Source organism: Elgaria multicarinata, chromosome 23, assembly GCF_023053635.1.
Source record: "Elgaria multicarinata webbii isolate HBS135686 ecotype San Diego chromosome 23, rElgMul1.1.pri, whole genome shotgun sequence".
Lineage (NCBI taxonomy): Eukaryota > Metazoa > Chordata > Lepidosauria > Squamata > Anguidae > Elgaria > Elgaria multicarinata.
In genome coordinates, this window is record NC_086193.1 from 5,355,643 (window position 1) to 5,383,035 (window position 27,393).

Consider the following 27,393-nt stretch of genomic DNA (forward strand, 5'->3'; position numbering starts at 1 on the left):
ACAACCGATTTTTTAAAAAAATTTGTACCTATTTATTTTTTTAAATCCAGGCAACCAAAATATTTTTTCAGCGGTTTCCTGAGAATAACAGCCCTCAGTCCTGGAAAGGCCCCTTTCCCCTCAGCGCCTCGTCCCCTCATCATTAATACGACCGCACTAATGGCAGCCCCTCCTTCCCGCCTGCTTTCCCTCATCGCCTCACACGCCGCCCTCCTGCCGCTTCTCCCTTCTTTTCTCCTTCTCCTCATGGGCCGCGGCTGCTGCTGCTGCTGCTACCGCCGCCCCCGCCCGCCCTCGCCGCCGCCTCCGGGCCTGCTCCTGGCCGCGGTCGTCGTGCTCACCGGCGGCGGCGGCGGCCTGGGCAGCCCCCTCCTCCTGCCGCAGACGGCCCCTCCCCGCCATCCGCCGCGCAAAATGGCGGCCGGAGCCGGGCCCATCGGAGGAGGTGGGTGCGGCGGCCTCTCGTCGTTCTCCTCAGCGCCGTCGCCCCCTCAGGCCGGCAACGGGCCGCCTCCGCACCCCCCTTCGCCTCTTCCTCCCTCGGCCGCCGCCGCCGCCGCCCCGCCGCCGCCTCACTCCAACAGCGGCGGGCCTCTCCTGCTCTCCCCGCCTCAGGCCGCGCCGCCGCCGCCAACCGCTTCTCCTCAGGCCGCCTCCTCCTCCTCCTCTTCCTCCGGGCCCACTCACAACCACGGAGCAAGCGGCGGCGGCGGAGGAGGAGGAGGAGGAGGAGGAGGAGGGGGGAACCCGCTGCCGGTAGTGGCGGCGGCGGCGGCGGCGGCGGCTTCTTCTCCCGCCTCGGGCCCATCCGCCGCCGCCGCCGCCGCCGCCGCGTCTCCGGGCCCGCGGGAGCCGGCCTACAACTGGCAGGCGACGAAGCCGACGGTGCAGGAGCGCTTCGCCTTCCTCTTCAACAACGAGGTGCTGAGCGACGTCCACTTCTTGGTGGGCAAAGGCCGCGCCGGCGCCCAGCGCATCCCCGCCCACAGGTCGGGAGACGAGGGGGGCTTGGGGCGCGGGGGGGGGGGCGCGGGGCGGCGGCGGGGGGCACATAGGGGGGGCGGCGAGTGGCGGGACAGCGCTTGTTTTGTTTATGGACGGGGGTGGGGGGGCTTTGGGGAATGGGGAGGAGGGGCTGTGGGGAGGGGAGGGGGCTGTAAGGGGGAGGAGGGGAGAAGGGGGCTGTGAGGGGGAAGGGGGAGGAGGGGGCTGTGGGGAGGGGAGGGGAGGAGGGGGAGGAGGGGGGATGGGGAGAAGAGGGGGAATGAGGAGGAGGGGGCTGTGAGGAGGGGAGGGGAGGGGAGAAGGGGGCTGTGAGGAGGAGTGGGGGGAATGGGGAGGAGGGGGCTGTGGAGAGGAGGGGGGGAATGGGGAGGAGGGGGCTGTGAGGAGGAGAGGGAATGAGGAGGAGGGGGCTGTGGAGAGGAGGGGGGGAATGGGGAGGAGGGGGCTGTGAGGAGGAGAGGGGGGAATGGGGAGGAGGGGGCTGTGAGGAGGAGTGGGGGGAATGGGGAGGAGGGGAATGGGGAGGAGGGGGCTGTGGGGAGGAGAGGGAATGAGGAGGAGGGGGCTGTGGAGAGGAGGGGGGGAATGGGGAGGAGGGGGCTGTGAGGAGGAGAGGGGGGAATGGGGAGGAGGGGGCTGTGAGGAGGAGTGGGGGGAATGGGGAGGAGGGGAATGGGGAGAAGGGGGCTGTGAGGAGGAGTGGGGGGAATGGGGAGGAGGGGAATGGGGAGGAGGGGGCTGTGAGGAGGAGAGGGGAATGGGGAGGAGGGGGCTGTGAGGAGGAGGGGGCTGTTGCTATTTACTGTGTAATCTGTACAGCACCATGTACATTGATGGTGCTATATAAATAAATAATAATAATAGGAGAGGGGGGAATGGGGAGGAGGGGGCTGTGAGGAGGAGGGGTCTTCTGGTTAGGGGAGGGGGCTTTGTGGTATTGGGAGGAGGGGGCTGTTCTGAGGAGAGGGGGGAATTGGGAGGAGGAGGGGTCTTCTGGTTAGGGGAGGGGGCTTTGTGGAATTGGGAGGAGAGGGGCTGTTCTGAGGAGAGGGGGGAATTGGGAGGAGGAGGGGTCTTCTGGTTAGGGGAGGGGGCTTTGTGGAATTGGGAGGAGAGGGGCTGTTATGAAGACACAGGTGAATGGGGAAGACGGGGCTTTTTGTGAGGAGAGGGGGGCATGTTTGGCATGAGGAAAAGAGGGCTTTTAAAATCGAGGGGGGGAATGGGGCGGGGGGGGAGCTGTGTGTACATCCCTGCCCACAGGACAGAAAGCTGGGGCTTGGTGGGATGGGTGTCATTGGTGCTGAGGAGTGGGGCTACTAGAGGGAGTTATGGGGTAGGGAAAAGGTATTACAGTGAGTTGGGAGGGATGATGATGATGATGATGATGAATTTATTGCATTTGTATACTGCCCCATAGCCGAAGCTCTCTCGGCGGTTATGGGCCCCAGAATTATGGGAAGACGGAAGGAAGGAAGGAAGGAATGGGGTGGCTGTCACTGACGGTGCACGCAGGAAAAACAGATTGGGAGGATTCCTGCATTGAGCAGGGGGGTGGACTCGATGGCCTTATAGGCCCCTTCCAACTCTGCTATTCTACGACGGGGCCATTTTGGTGTGGAGAGGTATAGGATGTTCTGTTGTTGAGGTGAGGGGCAGAGGACGGCGTGGTTAGGAAGAGGGAGCAGTAGGGTGCGAGGAAATGGTCATGAGAACCAAGGGGTTGTGGGAGAGGTGGGTCTTTTGGCTTCTGCACCGTGCGGTGTGAGACCAGTTGCTCTAGTGCCGGTAACAGCACAGCAGAGTGTGGTCTGGCAGTCACAGATGGGGAAGTTTCCCATCCTCCAATGTGGATTCCCTGTACATGGGAGTAAGGGAAGGATTGGGATGTTTGCATGTTCCAATACCTGTTCCGGGCCATAATCCATATTTTTCAAAACAGGCCGGAATGGCAACTTCCAAGCGGCCAGCTCAACTAAACTCACCAGTCACACCTGACTAGGTGGGAAAGATATAATAAGCTCCAAAACAGCCACCAAAAAACCACGTTCCAATACCCGTTCCGGCCCATAGTCCATACTGCGCATAATAGGCTAGAACCGCAGCGCCAAGTGAGGTGAGTCATCCAAACTCACCAGTCACACATCACTACATGGGACAGATATAATAAGCTCCAAAACTTCCATGAAAACCGTGGTCCGATACCCGTTCCGGGCCATAGTTCATATTCCGCAGAATAAGCTGGAAAAGCAAATTATGGGTGAGCAAAAACACAAGCTATTACGGGGAAATAGCCCAGCATGGCAACTTCTGTGTGAGTGATAGCAACCAATTAAACCACTTTCATTGTACTAAATGGAACAGTTAATAAACCTTCACAGAATCCAGAGTGAAGATGTGCAAAGACAGTTTCCTACAGAAGCCCATAGCTGTCATGTGGTGTGCTTAAAAAATCAGAATAAGTGTCTTCAGTACATTTATTATGCAGTCTCTGGAATTAAATGGGTATACAGCTAATATACGTAACTTTGGAATAAACTCGGACGTCATGGCGAAGGACACCGGGCTCTTTCCCACCAATATTATTATTATTATTATTATTATTATTATTATTTATATAGCACCATCAGTGTACATGGTGCTGTACAGAGTAAAACAGTAAATAGCAAGACCCTGCCGCATAGGCTTACAATCTAATAAAATCATAGTAAAACAATAAGGAGGGGAAGAGAATGCAAACAGGTACAGGGTAGGGTAAGCAGGCACAGGGTAGGGTAAAACTAACAGTAGAAATTAACAGTAGAAGTCTGCACAACATCAAGTTTTAAAAGCTTTAGGAAAAAGAAAAGTTTTTAGTTGAGCTTTAAAAGCTGCGGTTCTCATTGGATATTAATGATTGTTTTCTTCAAGTGGGAAATTATTTTGTATCTTGATTCCACCCATAGTATTGCCACAAAGTACACTGACATGCTGCAAACATTTATAGAGATGCAGTCCTCTTCACCAATTGATTGGTCAGAGTGGGTTATTCGTGCACGGGTTATTCGTGCACCACTCGATATACCAGTTCAGAAGGACTCTTAAAACTATGGTGTTTTTGTATGTCTCTTTGCACATGTACTACGCAGTGGCTCACCTGTCCCTTTCCCAGCAGACATGGTGCCCGTACGGCAGTGGCTTGCAAATAAATCAGATAGTAATTAAGCAAGTCCTGTTTCTAAAACATTCACTCAAAGGACTATTCTCTACAATCAAGTTCTCATCAGGATTACAAAAGTATTATACTTCAGCTTGGTCTTTGTGCTTAATGGGTAATCAGTGCAAAAAACCCCAGAAGGACACCGTGGTTCTGTGCCAGGGAGCATGTCAGGACTGGTACCACCTCTCTTGCCTTGAGATAAATCAAGCTTGCAGTCTATTCAAATGTTCAAAGTGTGAGAAATGAATAATCTATGTTGCAGGCAAAATACGTTAACTGCTGCTATATGTGTGCATTTGCATTTACGCGCACACAAATGTGCAGCACATCGATATACACATTGTTTTTGTTCTTACTATTTGTGGTTATTAATGTATTTGTGTTTTCGTAAAGAATGTGACTAAAAAAGCTTCAGAACGTCAGAGCCGATGACAATGGGTTACACTGAATCAAACAATTGGTCCACCTAAGTCCCTCTTATCTGCACAGGGCTTAATTAGTCAAGACACCAAACATGCAATTAGCAATTGTGTGATTGGCTTTTAAAAATAAACTATTTTTACCTATCAAGATTGTGGAATGGGGGCATTAACGCGTCATCTCCTGGTGTGAGCTCAATCTGTTATCAATTAGCATTGATAAAAGGAGCTATTCACTCCAAAAAGATCATTTCTCATTATGCAAATAGTTGTGGGGGTCCTACTAGCCCTCATGCTAGAGTCACAATGTGAATTCCCCCCTATTGTGCTAGTATAGGAGTAATTGCATTTGAACAAAGAACACTGAAGAAGAACCTGAGGGCTGAAATGCGTTGTGGGAGATTTGAATTACATTAAAGATCCTTTTTTTTCTACCCCTTTGACCTGAGCTTTTATATACCACCTACCTCCCAGAAACTCATGGTCTTCCCCCAATTTTTGTCATTGCAACTACCCTGTGGGATAGGTTATGCTAACAGATGTGAATGGGAACATGTCACTATAAGCTTCATGATGAAATCGCTCTCCCCCATCCTAGTCTGATATTTTAAACACCACACCACAAGACAACTATGGGCTTCTGTAGGAAACTGGTTTTGCAGCTCTTCGCTCTGGATTCTGCAAAAGTTCATTAACTGTTCCATTTAGTACAATGAAAGTGATTTGGTTGCCTTCACTCACAAAGAAGTTGCCATTTTGGGTGATTTCCCCACAATTTTGCTCACCCATAATTTGCTTTTCCAGATTATTTTGCAGAATATGAACTATGGCTCGGAACATGGTTTTCATGAAATGTTTGGAGGTTATTATATCTGTCCCACATAGTGATGTGTGACTGGTGAGTTTGGTTGACTTACCTCACTAGTTCCGGACTGTTTTGTGGAATGCGGATTATGGTCCAGAATGGATATAGGAACATGGTTTTCGTGGAAATCTTGGAGCTTGTTATAACTTTCCCGCCTAGTCAGATGTGACTGGTGAGTTTGGTTGAGTTGGCTCACTTGGAAACACTCGTTCCGGTCTGTTTTGTGCAATATGGACTATGATCTGGAACGGGTATCAAAATGTGGTTTGATGCTCATTGCATCCCTGTTACGTGTGACTGGTGGGTTTGGTTGATTTCCCTCATTCGGACGTGGCCGTTCTGGAAGTTGTTCTGCGAGTTATGGGATTAAGAGTAATAGAATATTGCAATGGTTTTAGTCCTAAAATATTGTTCTCAAGTGTTTAACGCATGCCACTGTTTTTGGCATGGTTTTTTTTTTTTTTAATATAAAGGAGTTGCTCCGTTCCGTTCCAGTTTTTACACCATCTTGTTTTCTCACTTGCCAGCATGCAGAGTGTGCTCTATCAGAGGTTCTCCGCTAATTGGCTGGCTACTTTGTGAATCACAACTAAGAGACAACATAGCCCACAGTCATTCAACACGCCTTAGCTAAGTGGTTCCCAAACTTTTTCAGGTAACCACCCCCTTGGTTCCACAAACTCATGCCCAGTGCCCCCTACCCCCTACTATAAAAATCATTATTCAGAATAGCGGTTTTCAATGACCCACTAAGGAAGATACCATATTTCTTCGATTGTAAGACGCCATCAATTGTAAGACGCACACTAATTTCAGTACCACCAACAGAAAAAAAAACCCTAAGACACACCCACGATTCTAAGACGCACCCCATTTTTAGAGATGTTTATATGGGGGGAAAAGTGCGTCTTAGAATCAAAGAAATAGGGTAATAACAATAAAATTCAGAACAGTAACAAATTCATAATCAACAGGTTCCCTCCCTGATCTTGTGCATGCCTACTCAGAAGTAAGTCTCACGGAGTCCAGTGGGGTTGGGGAGGGAGGGGTTAACAGCGGCAGCAAAACCCTGCTTGGTGTGCCCCGCCACGCCGTTTGCTCTCTTTTCCTCCCTCCCTTGGGCAAGCCTGGGGCGGGTGCTTCCCATTTAAAGGGGCCACGCTCCTCTGGATCCTTCTGGTCTGTGTGCCCGGGCTGAGCAGCGGTGGCCGGGAAGAGTTACTGAGAATGAAAAAGGAGCCTGCTGTGCGCGGCCCCTTTAAATGAGAAGCACCCGCCCCAGGCTTGCCGAGGGAGGGAGGGAAAAGAGAGCGAACGCCTCTGTTTTGCAGCCGGCGTGGCGGGGCACACCAAGCAGGGTATGTCTCTTCATTAGCGTTTTGGTGCTTTTGAAACATTTCAATTCACTGTTAAAAGGACTCTTCTTAAACGGTATTAATACATGTGTGGATTCTTCCCCTATATGGCTTGGGACCAAACTACCTTCTCCCATAAAAATGTCCCTGGGTTTTAAGACCTTCTGGAGAGGCGCTTCTCGGAAAAGACCACCTCAAGCGCCCCCTGCCCTTGCCCCCCAGGCAATCCTACCGCCCCCAAGGGGGCAGTACCGCCCACTTTGGGAACCACTGCTTTAGCTCCTCAGCCCTTTTTAGTCGTAGGGGGGCCGGGAGCTCCCTGGTCTAGTCCTTGCTCTGCATGCAGAAGGTCTCCAGGGAAGGTTGCCACCAGCCTGTGTGAAGCTTGTTTATTTGAGTTGCAGAGCTCTTTGCTCCGTTGAATACATTTTTGGTTTCTGACTACGTCATTTGATCTGTACAGGCCTGCCGAGTGTGCGGATGTTCCTGCCTTTGGGGCTAGAAAATGTTTGCAAACAGACGTCTATGTCAAAACCTTCCAGCGGTGTGGATTAATTTCAATACCTTTCCAGCGTCATGTATTTCCTGAACATGCATGCGCGCTAACCGGTTGCTATAACAATTAAAATGCATCTGTTTGCTTCTACTAAGTCGAGCCTTTGTACTACCCAGGAATGGAATCCAGAAACTTCTGGCCGTACATGCAACTTGTGTGCCTCTGGCGCTACAAAAGTGGTTTAACTTCAAAATGAAGGATTTCTGTTTGGCATTTGCTCTTTACCTGTGTCAGCACACTAAGCAGGATAACTTCGTTGAGGATTTAAGTGCCCAGAACTTTACAATAGCAAAGGCAGGTAGCTACATGGCGAACTGTGGTTTCTCCACAATGCAAAACATTTAAATCTGTATTGTTGGGCTGGCAGACTGATCCAGCAAGGCTCCTCTTAAGTTCTTACGATCATGTAAATATTTATTAATTTGCCCAACGAAAACAGTAGCGGCCTATTCTGTCGTACTTATAATGGCTAACTTGAAAAGCTGCATTTTTGTTCTTGCTTTAACACAGAAAACATCTTTTGGTAGTGGGGTGTAGATTCAGTTTTCATTATTATTTAATTTAACTTGCTCAAGTTTTAATTCAGTATTCATTGAATAATGTGCTGAATGTATTTTACTATTGGGATAGCGTTCAGTGAAACGTTAAACGGCGTTATTGACAGGGTATTTAATAGAATTGCAGTTTAGAAGCTGTTATAAGCGGTCTGTGAGAAACTCGGAGGAGAAAACTTGGGGCTTCATACTACGTAATACGGTTTATTTATTTATTTATTGCATTTTTATACCGCCCAATAGCCGAAGCTCCCTGGGCGGTTCGCAGAAATTGTGGCTAACCTTTCTTCGGGTGGGTGGTTAGGTAAATAATAATAATAATAATCAGATGAAAGATTCAAAGTGGAGTCCAGTCAACGCAAGACTTCTTTTGTTTTGCCTTCCCCCCCCCCCAAACGTCAGGTTCGTGCTGGCTGTAGGCAGTGCGGTCTTTGATGCCATGTTCAATGGCGGGATGGCTACGACGTCCACAGAGATAGAGCTACCTGACGTAGAACCGGCTGCTTTCCTTGCCTTGTTGAAGTAAGTAAGCCCCACTTCTGTTGAAGTAACACAATCCTCAAATAAATTGCAGCCCATCAGCCGTGGAGCATTTGCCTCCCTTCCATCTTGTTAAGTAAGTTTCTTTAAAAGGCTCTGTTCCTCATGGTTGCGTGAAAACCTTTTCACTTCTCAGACACTGAGCTCCGTATCTTCGGAGCTCTGAGTAATTCCTTAACCGGATTCCTCCCTTCACCCTGCCTTTGCTTCTCCCAAGCCTTCACCTTCCATTTCTCTGGGTTAGATCCAGGATCTTCTTTCCGCAAGATGACGGGATCTGCTTCTGGAGGGCCCCCCTTCTCCCCACACAACACAGCAGGATCTCCTGACTTTCTGTGTAGCATTTTCAGGGGGCTGGAGTGGCAGCCATGTGAAGGAGGGGGCCGGCTGGTCCAATTCCACCCACCCAAGTTGATCCAACTTAAATCTGGGTCCAAACCATTATTATTTCAATAAACAAGGGTGAAATGTTTGTGCTGATCTTCCATTATTTTTTTTTGCAATTATATTTCATGATGGTTTAGCATGCGAGCCACGTTGAGTGTTTTGAGATAGGCAGGAAACAACATTTTAAAATAATAATCATAAAAAGTCAGACCAAATCAAGTGTATATCTCTCTTTTAAAAGAACTGAAGGGTATGGGTTGCCAAGTTTGTATGGAAGGCAACGTGATATAGTGGTTACATTTCTTCCTTTATTTTTTACATTTATATTCCGCCTTCTTTCCTCCAAGGAACCCAAGGCGGCGTACGTAATCTTCCTCCTCTCCATGTTATCCTCACAACAACTCTGTGAGGTAGGTTGGGCTGAGAGTCTGCGACTGGCCCAAAGTCACCCAGTGGGGACTAGAACCCGGATCTCCTGACTCCCAGTACAACACCTTAGCCACTATACCACACTGGTTAAAGAGTTGGACTAGGGCTAAGAGGCCCTTAGCTACAGAGATAACCGGATAACTTTAGACCAGTCACTACCTTTCAGTCTAGCTTAACTCACAGGGTTATTGTGAGGATAAAATGTATGTTTCCAAGCCCAATTCAAGGTGCTGGTTTTAACCTATAAAACCTTACACGGCTTGGGACCACAATACCTGACAGAACGCCTCTCCCAACATGAACCTGCCCGAACACTACGTTCAACATCTAAGGTCCTCCTCCGGGTGCATACCCTGAGGGAAGCTCGGAGGATGGCAACAAGGCAGAGGGCCTTTTCAGTAGTGCCCCCCCCCCCAATTATGGAATGATCTCCTTGACGAGGCTCACCTGGTGCCAACGTCGTTATCTTTTCGGCGCCAGGTCAAGACTTTCCTCTTCTCCCAGGCATTTAACAGCATATGCTGAGTTTTGAACTGACCCCAGAACAGTTGTTTTAAATGGATATTGTCTGCTTTTGTTTTGTTTTTTATGCTTTTAAATTTTGTATATTTGTTTTTAATGTTCACTTCTTAAAACTTTTGTAAACCGCCCAGAGAGCTTCTGCTGTGGGGCGGTATAAAAATGTAATAAATAAATAAATAAATAAATAATAATAATAATAATAATAATAATTTATTTATATAGCACCATGCTGTACAGAGTAAAACAGTAAATCGCAAGACCCTGCCGCATAGGCTTACATTCTAATAAAATCATAATAAAACAATAAGGAGGGGAAGAGAATGCACCAAACAGGCACAGGGTAGGGTAAAACTAACAGTAGAAAGTAACAGTAGAAGTCTGCACAACATCAAGTTTTAAAAGCTTTAGGAAAAAGAAAAGTTTTTAGCTGAGCTTTAAAAGCTGCGATTGAACTTGTAGTTCTCAAATGTTCTGGAAGAGCGTTCCAGGCATAAGGGGCAGCGGAAGAAAATGGACGAAGCCGAGCAAGGGAAGGAGAGACCCTTGGGCAGGCGGGAAACATGGCATTAGAGGAGCGAAGAGCCCGAGCGGGGCAATAGTGTGAGATGAGAGAGGAGAGATAGGAAGGAGCATGTCACCTTGAGTTCCTTGGATGAAAGACAGGATATAAAAATAGTAAATAAAATAGTTGCCCAGCGTCGTGTGCTCCACCCAAAGAGTCCTATTTTTTATTTTAAAAAATAGGTTACTAGTCCTCATCGTGGCTGAGAAATCCTAGACTAAAAGAGCGTCTGATGGTCCTACTTTAAGTGAAGTGTGTTGAGTAAGGCACGAAATAGAGATTGCACAGAAAAGCCTTCGAACATGATTTGTTCCATGCCGATGCTGCATTTTCTTGAGTTAAACTGGTGTTTTGATCGCAGCAGTATTTTTCTTCCTGACTCCTCTGCATTTTTGTTTCCAGGTTTCTTTATTCAGATGAAGTTCAGATTGGGCCAGAGACCGTAATGACAACTCTTTACACTGCAAAAAAGTATGCGGTCCCCGCCCTCGAAGCGCACTGTGTGGAATTCCTGAAGAAAAACCTTAGAGCAGATAACGCCTTCATGCTGCTAACGCAGGTATTTATTTATTTATCACAAAAATTAAAACCGTTCAAAATATAAAACAACAGTATAAAACCACACTATAAAATACAGTATAAAAGCTCAACCGGATTAAAAACAGCAGCAATGCAAAATTACAAATTTAAAACACCAACTTAGAATTTATTTACAGACTGTTAAAATGCTGGGAGAATAAAAAGGCCTTCACCTGGCGTCTAAAAGCATATAATGTAGGTGCCAAGCGAACCTCCTTAGGGAGCTCATTCCACAGCCGGGGTGCCACAGCAGAGAAGGCCCTGCTCTTGGTAGCCCCCTGCGTCACTTCCTTTTACAGGGGCTCGCGGAGAAGGACCCCTGAGGATGACCAGGCCCATGTTAAAAGGCTAGCCTTTATATCTTTTAGCCTGTAGCTGGGGTTAGTTACCATCTGCTTTCTCTTTTTCCCCCTCCCCCCTCTGCCACCTCAATGGGTTGCCAGCTCTCGTCTGCCACTGGGACGGGCTTCCCTGAGCCTCTGGTGGGTCTTATCACACCCTCTTAAAGCTAGTAGCTTGGGTGCTGGGGTGGGCAGTTACCATAGCGGAAGCAGTGCCGACACATCAGCCATAAAGCTACAGCAGGTATCAGCTTGATGCTGCCAGCTAGCAGAGTAGGCAGGGTAGGATAGTGTTGCTGTTGTGGCTCTCTCTGTGGCCTTAGCTAGACCTAAGGATTATCCCAGGCAAATGGAGGGGTTGTCCCTGCCTGCTCCCGGTATCCCCTGTGTGTCGTTTGCATGCACAGGGACGATCCCGGGATATAGGCCTGGTCTAGCCATGGCCTGTGTCTTTCTGGCCTTAAGGAAGTTGTTCTCTGGCTCACCTGTCTTAGGCCTCATCTACACCAAGCAGGAAATTATTATTATTATTATTTATTTATTTATTTATTTATATAGCACCATCAATGTACATGGTGCTGTACAGAGTAAAACAGTAAATAGCAAGGCCCTGCCGCATAGGCTTACATTCTAATAAAATCATAATAAAACAATAAGGAGGGGAAGAGAATGCCAACAGGCACAGGGTAGGGTAAGCAGGCACAGGGTAGGGTAAAACTAACAGTATAAAGTCCGCACAACATCAAGTTTTAAAAGCTTTAGGAAAAAGAAAAGTTTTTAGCTGAGCTTTAAAAGCTGCGATTGAACTTGTAGTTCTCAAATGTTCTGGAAGAGCGTTCCAGGCGTAAGGGGCAGCGGAAGAAAATGGACGAAGCCAAGCAAGGGAAGTAGAGACCCTTGGGCAGGCGAGAAACATGGCATCAGAGGAGCGAAGAGCACGAGCGGGGCAATAGTGTGAGATGAGAGAGGAGAGATAGGAAGGAGCTAGACCGTGAAAAGCTTTGAAGGTTATGAAAGCGGTATATAAAAGGCAGGAGCCACACTACTGCTTTATAGCGGCATTGGAGTGCACTGACAACGGTTGAGGCCCATTGACACAGACCATATACCGCTTTCATACTGCTACATCCGCTTGGTGTGGCTCCTGCCTTTTATATACCGCTTTCATACCGCCATATCCTGCTTGGTGTAGATGAGGCCTTAGACGCTGCAACACCCTGTAACATCTGATCTGCCCAAATATTTAACTCATTTGTGGCCATATTCATATGCATATCCTTCTTCAAATGCATATTTAATTAACAGGAGCGGTGTGTCCCACATTCACGTGGACCTTACCAGAGCATGGCTCGTCCCACCCTTTCCCCAATGCCTCTCCCTGCTTTGTAGTGGGAGGGAAGAGAGCTGTGATGATTCCTTACTTTACTGTACAAAGCAAAGCAGAAGAAAACACTTGAATATCTCCACGTTACTACTAAAACCATTCTCACTCCCCTGCCAAAGTGGGGTGAGATGGCACAATGGGAAAATATGTGGCCAAGAGGGCTAAAATTTACGTTAAGTACTAACCTTAAAGTAAATGTTTACAAAACGATGTATAGGTGGCATATGCCACCAGCAGAATTGGCTAAAATGTATAAAGTGGCATCAGGATTGCGCTGGAAATGTGAAGAGCAAGAAGGATGCAAAAAAAGCAAAAACTTTCTGGATACAAATCCATTCTGTAATCCAAAAAATTAATATCCAACTGAAACCGGAATACTTTCTTTTGGGATTTATGAATGAGCAGATGAAAAAGAACCATGTGACTATATTCTTATATATAACGACAGCGGCAAGGTTACTTTATTGACAAAGATGGAAGGGGAAAATAGTGCCCACAATAGAGGAATTGCTACTGAAGATGTTTGAGCTAGCGGAGATGGCGAAACTCACGGCAATTATGAGAGAAAAATCAACTGTAAGATTTATAACTGAATGGGAACCTTTTGTAAACTTTATGAAGGGACGAGAAAAAGATGACTTGTACATCTGTGGATTCAACCAATAATGTAGAACATGTCAAGAGAGAAATTAGAGATTTGGATTTGACGGTGATACAGTAAGAAAAAAATAACAACAGCATTGTTACATATTTTTGCTGGGGAGAATATTGGAAGAACATTTTAATTTTGTTATTTTGCTTTGTTTGATTTTTGTGGGTGTGTATTACGTTTTTGCTCTGTAGTGTCTTTTATTTATTGGCGTTTGGAAACAATAAAAAAAGATTAAACCAAAGTGGTGGTGGGAAGGGGGGAGAGACGTGTCCCTGTGTGCAAAATGCAGGTGAACAGCACAGAAATTAGGGACCCCCCCTCCGGAATTCTTCCCTCCCTTTTACCTTCCTTGCTGGTTGATGTCTGTTTCCTAGGCTAGACTCTTCGACGAGCCCCAACTCGCGAGCCTTTGCTTGGAGAACATAGATAAGAACACGTCTGACGCCATCAATGCAGAAGGCTTCACGGATATCGACCTGGGTAAGCTTTCTCCTCTCAGACTCTGGGGGGGTTGCAGCAGTGCCTGGTAGTTTTCCTCCGCTCGGACACTGATCTGCAATGCATCCCTTGCAGATAATTGAACGGGGCTTTGTGTGTTTCTCAAGGGAATATAGAATGCTCCCTGGGCCTTTTGATTCTCATGACAAAAGAATTACTTTGCAGCCATACGGACTAGCAAACCTGTGCGCAACACCTGTCAAAAACGCGAAAGCTCAACTTAGCCCCTTGCCCCTCCCCTCATAACTAGTAAAACCAGAATATTTTTTCCCCAAAATAAGACCAATTATGCACATCTTTTCAATTTCCTTAATTTGTTCAGGTTGCAGAATTTCAGAATTTTTGCTTGGCTCTTCAGCCAAAGAAGCTCTTAAAAAAAGGGGGGAAACTTGGGCACCAGTTCTTAAAGTTCTTAAGATATCCAGCTGGAATGGAAACAGTTCAGGGAGAGAGGAAGCCCAACATCGCTGCTCCTTCAGCTTGCTCTTTGCTGCAGCTTGAATGGCTGCTGACAGGTGGCATTTTTGGTGCTATTTTTAAATTGCAGCATATATAAAAGCCGTGGAATTCAGCAAATGCTTCCTTTGGATGTAGCCTAGGAGAGCCCGAGTAGGGGACTTGGGCCTAGTTCTCGGAAACAACGGACAAGGCAGGTTGTAGCGCCTCGCTGGGTGGCTGCTGAGACCCTACATGACTGAACACACCCTCTGTACAAAAAGAAAAGCTATAGAAAATATAGAAAGTTGGGATGCAAAGGACAAGGGTTCTGGCCTAGCCTGATCCCTAACATGCTAGTTCTCTAGGTCAACGAGGATGACCAGGGGTCTGGAAACAAAGCTATGGGAGGAGAGACTGAAAGAACTGGGCATGTTTAGCCTGGAGAAGAGGAGATTGAGGGGGAGACATGATAGCACTCTTTAGATACTTGAATGGTTGTCACACAGAGGAGGGATACTACAAACTCAATCACTGCTTTTAAGACTCAGCTCAAAACTTTTCTTTTCCCTATAGCCTTCAAATATTGAGTTTGTTCTGACTTTACACTGTTGGTTTTGCCCTACCCTGTGCCTGTTTACACTTCCCTGTGCCTGTTTGCATTCTCCTTCCCTCTTTATTGTTTACTACAACTTATTAGATTGTAAGCCTATGCAGCAGGGTCTTGCTATTTACTGTGTTATCTGTACAGCACCATGTACATTGATGGTGCTATATAAATAAATAATAATAATAATAATAATAATAAATGCAATCATACATACATACATACATACATACTAGCAACAACTGTATGAATTAGGTTGCTGGAAAATAATTTTGGGGGGGCCCAGGGGACAGGAGTGGATTTTTGTGTGGAAGGACTTGTGAGCTTTGTTCTGGTAAGGCCGAATACGTGCTCAGAGGCATTCTGTTCCTTAATTCTTAGCATATGGCTGCCTGCCTGAGCCAGTGTTTGTACTTACTTATTACATTTCTGTACTGCCCAATACCCCGAAGCCTGCTATTTTGCACTTGGTGCCAAGTGTGGATCACAGGTTTCCGGTAAAAACCAAAAGTGCCCCCCTGAAGTCTGCCCACCCCTGATACAATTGGCCCATTGTGTGTAACTGGGCTGGATCTTCCGTCTCACCTGGCACGGCTGCGCTTTGTGCGCACGTGCGTGTGTTGTAGAGCGCACGTTCAGTTCAGACGGGGCAACTTAAGGCCCAGAGGTCCTGCCCTGTGCCCCACATAAACGTCCTGCCCCCAGAATCCTCTCTAAAGCAGCAGTTGGCTTGATGTGCAAAAGTTTGAAATGGAATTGACGTGCAAAAAGTCTCTTCAGAGTTAGAAAGCTTTGGAAGCCTGCAAATCTTTGGGGATTCCTTTGTTTCCTGGATAAAAAGCGAATCAGAGTGGGAAGCAGACCCCGCTTAATTCAAGAAAGCGGCGAGTGCCAGAGGCCACGGCTAACGTTTGCCTGCTTTGGCCTGGCAGACACGTTGGTGGCCGTGCTGGAACGGGACACCCTCGGCATCCGGGAGGTGCGGCTCTTCAACGCGGTGGTGCGGTGGTCGGAGGCGGAGTGCCAGCGGCAGCAGCTGCATGTGGTCCCGGAGAACAAGCGAAAAGCCCTGGGCAAAGCCCTGTCGCTCATTCGCTTCCCCTTGATGACGATCGAGGAGTTTGCTGCAGGTAACTCCTACGGGGAACCTTTCTTTTGACCGCGGAGTTTTAAATCGGAGAGGGCCCGGTGAGCTACCCATTTTATTTATTTATAGAATTTCTTTATAAATGTCAGAATGCGTTTATGAAATGGAGCTCACGCAGGATTGCAGATCACGGCTGGAAGCGAAGAGAAGGGTTTGTAGCTTTTCTCTGGAAGGGAGACAGCGAGGGAGGCCACACAGCGAAGCGAGGCAGAAGACCACGCTTCCGCTGCTATACTTTTTCCTGGGGGGGGAATAAAAGTTTCTTTTTAAAAAAGCAGGGTGGAGGTGGGGCATCTTTCCATAAAATTAATTAGTAACATAATAGATTGCTAGTCTAATTGGATCGTTTCAGGTATGAATATTTTTTTTAACTATGTCTGCGGTTCAAGAAATTATTATTATTATATTACATTTCTATACCGCCCCATAGCCAAAGCTTTCTGGACGGTTTACGAAACATCAAAACATTAGAAATTGTTACATAGAATGTAAAAACATAAAAAACAGACAACGTACAAAGATAATATCCATTTAAAAACCAACTTTGAGCTCTCAGCCAAAGATAGATCTGGGGTCAGTTAAAACTCAACATATGTTGTTAAATGCCTGGGAGAAGAGAAAAGTCTTGACCTGGTGCCAAAAAGATAGCAATGTTGGTACCAGGTGGGCCTTGTTGGGGAGACTATAATTGGGGCCACCACTGAGAGGAGGACCGTAGATGTTGAGTGTAGTGTACAGGTAGATTCATGTCAGGAGAGGCGTTCCGTCAGGTATTGTGGTCCCAAGCTGTGTAAGGCTTTATAGGTTAAAACCAGCACCTTGAATCAGGCTCAGAAACGTACAGGCAGCCAATGCAAGCGGGCCAGAGTTGGTCTTATATGTTAGAAACTCCTGGTCCTCGTTATCAATCTGGCTGCTGCATTTTGCACAAGCTGCAGCTTCCGAACCGTCTTCAAAGGCAGCCCCACGTAGAGGGCGTTGCAGTAATCTAACTTGAAGGTTACCAGAGCAGGGACAGCTGAAGCCAGGTGATCCCTTTCCAGATAGGGGCGTAGCTGGGCCACCAACCAAAGTCGGTAGAAGGCCCTCCGCGCCACCGAGGCCACCTGGGCCTCAAGTGACAGAGATGGTTCAAGGAGAACCCCCAAGCTACGAACTTGCTCCTTCAGGGGGAGTGCAACCCCATCCAGAACCGGTAGAACACCCACTGTCCAGTCAGAAGACCACTAACAGCATCTCAGCCTTGTCTGGATTGAGTCTCAGTTTATTAGCCCTCATCCAGTCCATTGTCGCAGCCAGGCACCGGTTCAACACATCCACAGCCTCACCTGGTGAAGATGAAAAGGAGAAGTAGAGCTGCGTGTCGTCAGCATACTGATAACACACTCCAAAGCTCCAGATGACCGCACTCAACGGTTTCATGTACATGTTGAACAGCATGGGGGACAGAACTGACCCCTGCGGAACCCCATACTGGAGAGTCCATGGGGCCGAGCAATGCCCCCCAAGCGCCACCTTCTGAAGCTGACCTGCCAAGTAGAAGCAGAACCACTGCAATGCAGTGCCCCCGACTCCCAACTCAGCCAGACATCCCAGAGACCAGGCCTTGATTCCTAATCAATAAAGCGCTTTTGAACCCTCTGTCGCTGGAATGGTGGAGTCGTGCTTAAGGGCTGTTTGGATCTCGTCCTTGGGTGAAAAGAACATTGATCTAACAGAACTGACCCCTGCGGAACCCCATACTGGAGAGTCCATGGGGCCGAGCAATGCCCCCCAAGCGCCACCTTCTGAAGCTGACCTGCCAAGTAGAAGCAGAACCACTGCAAGGCAGTGCCCCCGACTCCCAACTCAGCCAGACGTCCCAGAGACCAGGCCTTGATTCCTAATCAATAAAGCGCTTTTGAACCCTCTGTCGCTGGAATGGTGGAGTCGTGCTTAAGGGCTGTTTGGATCTCGTCCTTGGGTGAAAAGAACATTGATCTAACAGAACTGACCCCTGCGGAACCCCATACTGGAGAGTCCATGGGGCCGAGCAATGCCCCCCAAGCGCCACCTTCTGAAGCTGACCTGCCAAGTAGAAGCAGAACCACTGCAATGCAGTGCCCCCGACTCCCAACTCAGCCAGACATCCCAGAGACCAGGCCTTGATTCCTAATCAATAAAGCGCTTTTGAACCCTCTGTCGCTGGAATGGTGGAGTCGTGCTTAAGGGCTGTTTGGATCTCGTCCTTGGGTGAAAAGAACATTGATCTAACAGAACTGACCCCTGCGGAACCCCATACTGGAGAGTCCATGGGGCCGAGCAATGCCCCCCAAGCGCCACCTTCTGAAGCTGACCTGCCAAGTAGAAGCAGAACCACTGCAATGCAGTGCCCCCGACTCCCAACTCAGCCAGACGTCCCGGAAGGATATCATGGCCGATGGTATCAAAAGCCACTGAGAGATCTAAGAGAATCAACAGAGTCACACTCCCCCTGTCTTTCTCCCGACATAGGTCATCATATAGGACGACCGAGGCTGTTTCCATGCCGAAACCCGACTGAAATGGATCCAGATAAGAGCGTCTGGAGCTGGCCCACAACCACCCGCTCAAGAACCTTGCCCAGGAATGGAACATTTGCCACCAGCCTATACTTACTAAGATTTTCCGGGTCCAGGGAAGATTTCTTCAGGAGTGGTCTCACTACCGCCTCTTTCAGACGGCCTGTGGGGCCACTCCCTCTCGCATTAATCACTTCCCTGGCCCAGCCGGCTGCTCCATTCCTGCTAGCTTTTATCACCCAAGAGGGGGAAGGATCCAATATGGAGGTGGTTGCGCGAAGTTTTCTACATTTTTTATTTCATGCATCGTTTTATAAGCGACTTTCCCCCTAAACTAAACTATTGTGGCAGTGCGGTGTAGCATCAGACTAAGACTGGGGAGGCCTGGGTTCAGATCCCCAGTCGAGCCTGTGAACAGTCACCTTCTCTCAGCCTTACCTTACTTCAGCCTTTTCGGTGGTGGCCCCCAGACTATGGAACGATCTCCCCGACGAGGCTCGCCTGGCGCCAACGCTGCTATCTTTCCGGCGCCAGGTTAAGACTTTCCTCTTTGCCCGGGCATATGGCGGCACATCTTAATCACCCACGTGTTTATTTATTTTTAACGGTTTTTAATGCTTTATGTGTGTATGTTCTGTGTTTTACAATTTTGTATACTCGTTTTTATCTTAATTTTAAAATTTCTGTAAACCGCCCAGAGAGCCCTGGCTATGGGAGCGGTATATAAGTGCAATAAAAAAATAAATAATAGCTAGTGCAGAACGCTGCAGCTCGGCTGTTGTCTGGAGCTGCCCCTTTCCAGCATGTAACTCCTCTGCTGAGGGAACTGCACTGGCTGCTATTCGCTACCAGGCCAGGTTGAAGGTTCTTGTACTTGTGTACAAAGCCCTAAACAACTTGGGACCAGGATACCTGAGAGAGCGCCTTCTTCCTTACCAACCTGCCTGGTCACTGAGATCATCTGAGGCCATGCTCCTGGTGGTCCCACATAGATCCATCCTCCGATTGGGGAAGAGCCTTCAGCGTGGTGGCCCCCCTCCTGTGGAACTCCCTGCCTCTGGAGGTCAGGCAGGTGCCAACCTTGTACTCCTTTCGGCGCCTCCTGAAAACATCTTTATTCCAAGAAGCCTTCCTTTAACATGCAGCCTCGGATTTCTGTGTTGTTGTTGTTTTTAAATTTTGTCTTAACGGTTTTATTCTGTTTTTAATTTTCATTTTTACCTTGTACACCGCTCCGCAATTTTTTCAATGAGGAGCGGTATATAAACATTCTAAATAAATAAATAGATAAATAAATAAAATAAACGTGTGATGGTGAGGACAAAATCTGGCCGGAGGGTGTGGGGGGGTAGGAAAGTAGACCACCCTCGCCCTGCTGGGAGGCAGAGTAGGGTAAAAACACCATCCTGAGTAGAGCAATAAAACCTCTACTGAGCTTATTGACGCTGCTGTTGTCTTCGGCCTCCTCCAGGGCCGGCTCAGTCGGGCATCCTCACCGACCGTGAAGTGGTCAGCCTGTTCCTCCACTTCACCGTCAACCCCAAGCCGCGGGTCGAGTTCATCGACCGGCCCCGCTGCTGCCTGAGGGGGAAAGAGTGCAGCATCAACCGCTTCCAGCAGGTGGAGAGCCGTTGGGGGTACAGCGGGACCAGCGACCGGATCAGGTGGGCGTTCCAGTGTGGCTGCATCGACCAAGTCAGTTGAGAGGCAACTGGGTTCTCTCTGGCGTATTTATTTGGGTTGGGAATCGTTCAGGAATGCTGGGGTTATCATAGAATCATAGAATAGCAGAGTTGGAAGGGGCCTATAAGGCCATCAAGTCCAACTCCCTGCTCAATGCCGGAATCCACCCTAAAGCATCCCTGACAGATGGTTGTCCAGCTGCCTCTTGAAGGCCTCTAGTGTGGGAGAGCCCACAACCTCCCTAGGTCACTGGTTCCAATGTTGTACCGTTCTAACAGGGAGGAAGTTTTTCCTGGTCATAGAATCATAGAATAGTATAGTTGGAAGGGGCCTATAAGGCCATCAAGTCCAACTCCCTGCTCAATGCAGGAATCCACCCTAAAGCATCCCTGACAGATGGCTGTCCAGCTGCCTCTTGAAGGCCTCTAGTGTGGGAGAGCCCATGACCTCCCTAGGTCACTGGTTCCAATGTTGTACCGTTCTAACAGGGAGGAAGTTTTTCCTGGTCATAGAATCATAGAATAGTATAGTTGGAAGGGGCCTATAAGGCCATCAAGTCCAACCCCCTGCTCAATGCAGGAATCCACCCTAAAGCATCCCCGACAGATGCTTGTCCAGCTGCCTCTTGAAGGCCTCTAGTGTGGGAGAGCCCACAACCTCCCTAGGCAACTGATTCCATTGTCAAACCGTTCTAACAGGCAGGACTTTGTACTTGGGGGCAGAATTGCAGTTGGGGCAAAGTACCCCCCGCAGCTTTGGATGGCCCTGGCATCTGTTGAGGTGCACTCCCACTATTGGGTGACCCTAAATGGCAGGAACCGCTGTGCCCTTATCTTGCAGCCCTAACGGTTAAAATCGACACCCCTCAGTAGAGACAACTCCGTCTTTTGCTGATGGAGCTCATTACTTCAAAGCAGTTCGCCTGCCTGTCCTCCTCCTTGAAACAAAGGATAACTAGCTGCAGGTGGTACTACAGCTTGGCCAAGGTGTGCATTCCACCCTCCTGTTTGGTCACATCCTAGCAAGGTTTTTATTTTGAGACAGCGGCCTGCAATTTGACGTTAATGGCAGCTATATTCAAGTTAGCAGCCATCTATAAAGCTCAGCTCAGCTTTGGAAGACGTCAGCTGTTCAGAATGCTGCGGCCGGCAGGATCATGGTCGGCTTTTGTTACCAGTCTTCCTTTTGGCTTGACTGTCCCTTTTAAAATCTGTCCTTTTCTCAAACCCTGCAGGTTCTCCGTCAACAAGAGGATATTTATAGTTGGATTTGGGTTGTATGGCTCGATCCATGGCCCGACAGATTACCAAGTAAATATACAGGTAGAAAACTTCCTAGGCTTTGACTTGCTTGCATGGGGGGCAAGGGCAGCGAAGGACACCAGGCGCTAAACGTACCAAGCGCTGCTTTTGTGAAATCTCGCTCTCACGAGCTTATCCATAAGTAAATTTGCGCAGAGGAAGAAGAGCCATGTCCTCCTTTACAGAAAGTATTTTAAGTGGAACGTTCTCCTCTCTTTCCCTGTGTTTTTCAGATCATTCACACCGACAGCAACACTGTCCTGGGTCAGAACGACACTGGATTCAGCTGTGACGGATCCTCCAGCACGTTCCGGGTCATGTTCAAGGAGCCTGTCGAGATCCTGCCCACTGTCAGCTATACAGCCTGTGCAACGTTGAAGGTGCTTTGAGCCTGCAGGGATGGTGGGGTGGGAGGGAGGACTCCATGGCCCTTCAGAAGCGGAGCGGAGGGGGAGTTCTGAGGAAAACGGCTCTTCACAGGCCCACCTTCAGATCGGCTTTGCGCTGGTGCGAGAAACCAGAGCACCCTTCCGAGCTGGTCATGTGCTTGGCCACAGCCCCTGTGTCCGTAGTCCTGAGGGGGATCCACACTATTGCTTTAAAGTGCTTTATAACAATTTTGACAACTGTTGGGGCCCAAGACTATGCGGCAGGGTCTTGCTATTTACTGTTTTACTCTGTACAGCACCATGTACATTGATGGTGCTATATAAATAAATAATAATAATAATAATAAGACACACTACATATACAGGTTTCAAAACGTTTTCAAAGTGCTTTAAAGCGCTTTAAAAGCAATAGTGTAGATCCCCCCCTGGACAAGTGGCTTCTGAGTCACTTATCATAGAATAGTAGAGTTGGAAGGGGCCTCTAAGGCCATCCAGTCCAACCCCCTGCTCAATGCAGGAATCCACCCTAAAGCATCCCTGACAGAGGGTAGTCCAGCTGCCTCTTGAAGGCCTCTAGCGTGGGAGAGTCCACGACCTCCCTAAGTAACTGGTTCCATGGTCGTACTGCTCGAACAGTCAGGACGTTTTTCCTGATGTTTTGTCGTACTGCTCTAACAATCAGAAGGTTTTTCCTGACGTCCAGCCGGAATAGTGGGCTGTGGTGGGTCGCCTGTTGTTCAGGCCGGCCTCAGAGCTTGGGCCTCTATGGCTGATCGGGACTTAGTGGCACAGACTCTGGGGCTCCGTGTGAGGGGTGGTGGCCAGCCGCTGTAACAGCTTTAGTCACAGCAATCTCTCTGGTTCTCTCTTGACGGTTCCCGCAGGGCCCCGATTCTCACTACGGAACCAAAGGGCTTCGCAAAGTAATCCACGAGTCGCCGACCACGGGCGCCAAGACCTGCTTCACTTTCTGCTATGCGGCGGGCAACAACAACGGCACCTCCGTGGAGGACGGACAGATCCCAGAGATCATCTTCTACACATAGTTGGCCGCTGCCGGGAATCTGCCGCCGGACGGCTGCGGCTGCTTCTTCTCCCGCCCCCTTTCATGTGCCCTGTTCAAGCTGAAATCGCCGGCTTGCGTACTGCCATACCAACGGGAGGGGCGCTGGCCGGAGGGACTCTAATTGGGCAGGTGATCCGAGAGGGTGCTCCTGCGGCCGGCAGGGGAGGTCACGGGCGGGACGTTGGCCGGGTTGGCTGGCAGTCTCTCCCCATTCGTGCTGGCAGCCCAGCTCAAATGGTCCTTTCATTGCACTGAATGTAGCCGCTTTTACATCCAGCCATTCCTCAGGTGGGCTCACCGAAAAGAACCCCCCTGCGCGCCGCGGTCGGGACGTGGGTGGGTGGGGCGAAGACGGCTTCGATGGCTTTCATTTGGCTGATCTCGCCGAGGTGTACGCGAAAAGCACTTGCCCCCTTCCGTGTGCTCAGCAGAGTTTCTGGCTCGGACAGAAGACTTAACAGCAGCCTTCCCAACCTGGCGCTCTCCAGATGGGTTGGACCGCAACTCCCCTAATTCCCATCCAGCGTGGGAGAAGCTGAGAATGACAATGATGGGAATTGCAGTCCAGCATTTCCAGAGGCCGTGAGGTTGAGGAAGCCTGGCTCATACGCTTGGGAGGCGATTCTGTACACTACCTTGCGTCGAGGACGGGTCCTTTGCATGACAGGAGCAGTGTTCCAAGGCAAGCCTTGACGTTGAACTGATGGGAGGTGGAGTTCAGGGGAAGCCGGTGAATCAGTCCCTCGAGAGCCAAATTCGCTTTGGCTGCCTTGCTTTTCCCGCATGGGCGGATTTGCCGAGGGCTGTGGTTGGGGCGGCGGGTTCCCTCGGAGCAGCCTGTATCAAGCAATCGTGCAAACTGTGCTGCTGTGGCAAGAGAAGCAACGGACATCCCCGGACTCTGATCCTCCGTGTGTTTGCTGCTGCTGCTAATATAGTGCAACTTAACAATGCATTTTACTCTTCGGCTGTTTTCCTGGCGTCGTTCTCATTAACAAAAATGGCTGCAACGGCCGTTTTGTTTCTTTAAAACAAGGAATGAGTTGGCTGAGCTTTAAGCCACCTCTGCAGAATTCTAGCTCTTAAATGGAGGTTGTTGGGAAAACGTTATAGTCATCCCCCCGCCCCCCCCGGTACAAAATGGCACCTTTTTGTCCGTAGCTTTCCCAAACCGTAAAGAACGTGACTCTTTCAGAGTAGGCAGAAGCAGCGCTGCTTCAGCCGTTCGCCACTGGGAAGGCGTTCCTCTCTGAGGTTGGCTTCACCTTTTTCACTTTTACTAGGCAGCCGTGCTGCAACTACTCGGCTGCCCTGCCCGATGGTATGCGCCAGTCTACGTGAGCTTTCGTTCCCGCTAGCAGCTCATGCCTGAACGGTCAAAACGTGCTGTTAAGATGCTGTTTCCCTCAGAGGCCTCCTGAAAGCGAGCTAGGAAGCAGAACTCATCCCTGCTAGTGCTGATTTATCAGTTCACGCATTTACTGTGAATTTCCTGGTCTCTCTTGCTTATGGATCAAGGGTACGTGCCCATTTACCCAAGACCCATGCAGCGGAACAAAGAAGGTTTGACTTTCCCAGGACTATTTCCCTCTGCCTGATACCTGTAGAAATCACATGTGAATCCGTGACACGGTCACGGATTCCTATCTGTTGGGGTGTCCCCATTTTTCTCAGATCCCCAGACTTGCAGGAGTCGTCCCGGCCTCCAAATGTGCGTGGTCTGAATTGCTCCCAGCAACGTCTTTGTCGCTGTGAGGCCATGCCTGCACTCCAGTGTTGGATCCAGCGTCAAACCTGTTTTAAGTTGTGGACGGTGTGGGATGTCTTTAACCGAGAATGATGATGGCCGCTTCTTTGAATCTGGGCTGCTGTTGGAAAATAACGTTCCTTTTAGAAAGCCTTGCTTAGCATGGGCTTTGGACCTTACAGCAAAACGAATGCCTCTTTAGAACACTGTGTGCAAATCGGCTTCAGGGCATACAGGGGTGGTCTCTGGGTACACGGTCTCTAAACTCTGCTTGTGTGTCTCGATATGGCCAGTATGAATAATGGGTCCATTACTCAGCTGCTGACTCTTTATGTACGCCAAGCGAACGCCCTATGTCAGTAATGTTTACCAAAAGAAGGCGCAACGCCAGTCTGTAGCTTCATTTGCGCACTCCCCCAGGCTGAAAGGATTCTCTCTTTTTTCTCTTCTCCTCCGCCCCATCCCTTCCTTTTAATCCAAAATGAATGTTTTCTGAGCGGTGTACCCCCTTACTTCCTGTATATAGACGAAAGATAATCACTGAATAGATTCCAAACAAGGCTACTAAGCTTTGTGGGGAAATCTTTGTAACAGTGGTCACAGGGCATCTTGAAAAAGATGGCCTAAACCCACTGTTTACTATGCTTTGCAATCCCACTTTATCCCTTCTTTGATGACAGGATGCTGTGTGCGCGTGTGTGGGTGATTTATTAAAGTATCACCAACCGAAGGAAGTCCTCTGCCCAACAGAAGTGAAAATTCTGGCCCTTGCAGTGTACTAAAACCCAAAGGCTGCAGTTGATAATAACTAATTGTAAGGAATGCGAACAGCCACACACAACTGCATTAACAATTTTAACTATCAAATCCGACAACAGTAGTATCAAGAGTCAAAATAATGACTTCTATTTTATAGAATTATATCAATTTTAAACAGTTCAAGTATACAAATTGTATGGATGACAAAACATAAGGCAAATGGTTGCTTTTTTTGATATCGCAATAAAATTATAATACTGAATTATATTTTTAATGTATTAAGTTACTAGTTATTATAACAGGATTCTGGTTATATTTCCCGTTTTGTTATTATTTCAGGCTTCCTCAGATGTAAAGTCTTTCAAGTCTGTAAATAAATAAACATTACTTGAGTAAATAAGCTTACTGGGTGACAAAACTAACTTCCAGAAAAAACATCCAGAAGAAAACGTTCAGAAAAAGCACTCAGAAGTCTGACGAAATGGGAAATATAACCGGAATCCTGTTATAATAACTAATAACTTAGTACGTTAAAAATATAATTCAGTCCGTTGTTATAATTTTATTAAGATATATATGTAAAAGGAACCATTTGCCTTATGTTTGGTCATCCATACAATTTTGTATAATTGAACTGTTTAAAATTGATATAACAACTGTATATATAAAATGCTATGTTACCGTTTTGCCACGCCCACTTTGCCTTCAGGAATTCTAGAACAGCTTCAGCTGATACAGGTTGCTAAGCAACAGTAACAACGTGTAATGTCAGCTGATACAGGTTGCTGAGCCCCTTGCTCGTCTCCTCCGGACATTCCAAAGTAATCCTACCCCCCTTTCTGCCTCTTCGCTCCCCCCCACCCCCCACGAAGGGGGCAGCAAGGCACGGCTGGGCCCTTGGTGGCCGCTCGCCTGCTGCGAATGAATAAATAAAATGCGATATTTAATTAATAAACTTTTAAGATACACTCCAACGGGGTATGTTACGCCTGGTACAGCTAGTAACTGTATAAAATCGAAGTCATTATCTTGACTCTTGATACTACTGTTGTCTGATTTAATTGTTAACATTGCCAACCACAACTGGGCCTTCAGAAGACCCTCTTTCCAACTGGGAAAAACTTCTCCGACGTGGGAAGGCGGTTGCAGGCTTTGCATGTCATGCCCCAGGACGACGAATGTATCCAATGCTCTATTCCGTGTTCACTACATTCACTCTGCTTTTTGATTTGTAAATAGGAATAAAGGAAGCCAGGAGGTCTTTAAAGCAAGCGTTCCTTTGTGATTTCAGAAGGGGTGGGTGCAGGCAGTGACGGGGGCAGTTCAAACGGCAGAGAGTGTGGGACTAGCGTTGCGTGCCAAGCGCCCAGCTTGGCAGGCGGTGGGAAAGTCTGGCTTCATACATCCTTGGAGTTTCTGTGTTTCCAAAGCCATTTGCTGTGTAGCAAGAAGAGACAGCGGCATGCACAGATGTGGCGCTTTTGATTTTGAACCCGGGTTTTTTGGTCCCCTGATGCCAACAATCAAAGGATTGGTGATGCCACAAAGGATAGTGATGCCACTATCAAAGGATTGGGGGTGCGATAGAATCATAGAATAGTAGAGTTGGAAGAGTCCTCTAAGGCCATCAAGTCCAACCCCCTGCTCAATGCAGGAATCCACCTTAAACAGATGGTTGTCCGGCTGCCTCATAAAGGCCTTCCGTGTGGGAGAGCCCATGACATCCCTAGGTCACTGGTGCAATGGCTTCCCATCCTCACGTGTTGCACTTCTGTTGGTGAAGGGGAGGCAGGGGACCCTCAGAAACCAAGCACCTATCGCAGGTCAGCACACATTAGAACCAGAGAATCTAATCTGGATGGTGCCTTGAGT

General features: G+C 48.4%; 1 protein-coding gene across 2 annotated transcripts; it reads left to right on the top strand.

Annotated features, from left to right (window-relative positions):
- Positions 1 to 360: 360 nt before the first annotated feature.
- BTBD2 (BTB domain containing 2) lies at positions 361 to 23,970 on the top strand. 2 transcript variants are annotated; one of them, XM_063147352.1, is made up of 9 exons: positions 361 to 989; positions 8,356 to 8,475; positions 10,796 to 10,952; positions 13,724 to 13,829; positions 15,822 to 16,019; positions 20,048 to 20,240; positions 21,494 to 21,569; positions 21,794 to 21,940; positions 22,834 to 23,970. In XM_063147352.1, exons 1-9 carry the CDS (start codon positions 415 to 417, stop codon positions 22,993 to 22,995), a joined length of 1,734 nt encoding a protein of 577 aa, XP_063003422.1. In that variant the 5' UTR covers positions 361 to 414; the 3' UTR covers positions 22,996 to 23,970. The 2 variants fall into 2 exon arrangements, with proteins under 2 accessions (XP_063003422.1, XP_063003421.1); XM_063147351.1 differs by having other exon boundaries at positions 363 to 989; positions 21,494 to 21,581.
- The last annotated feature ends 3,423 nt before the right edge of the window (positions 23,971 to 27,393 follow it).

Bases quoted from the DNA above. Each gene is read 5' to 3' on its own strand.
- BTBD2 (XM_063147351.1), top strand. From the start codon at position 415: ATGGCGGCCGGAGCCGGGCCCATCGGAGGAGGTGGGTGCGGCGGCCTC. The intron at 10,953-13,723 runs GTATTTATTTAT...TCTGTTTCCTAG, and splicing joins CCTTCATGCTGCTAACGCAG to GCTAGACTCTTCGACGAGCC. The intron at 21,582-21,793 runs GTAGAAAACTTC...TGTGTTTTTCAG, and splicing joins ATTACCAAGTAAATATACAG to ATCATTCACACCGACAGCAA.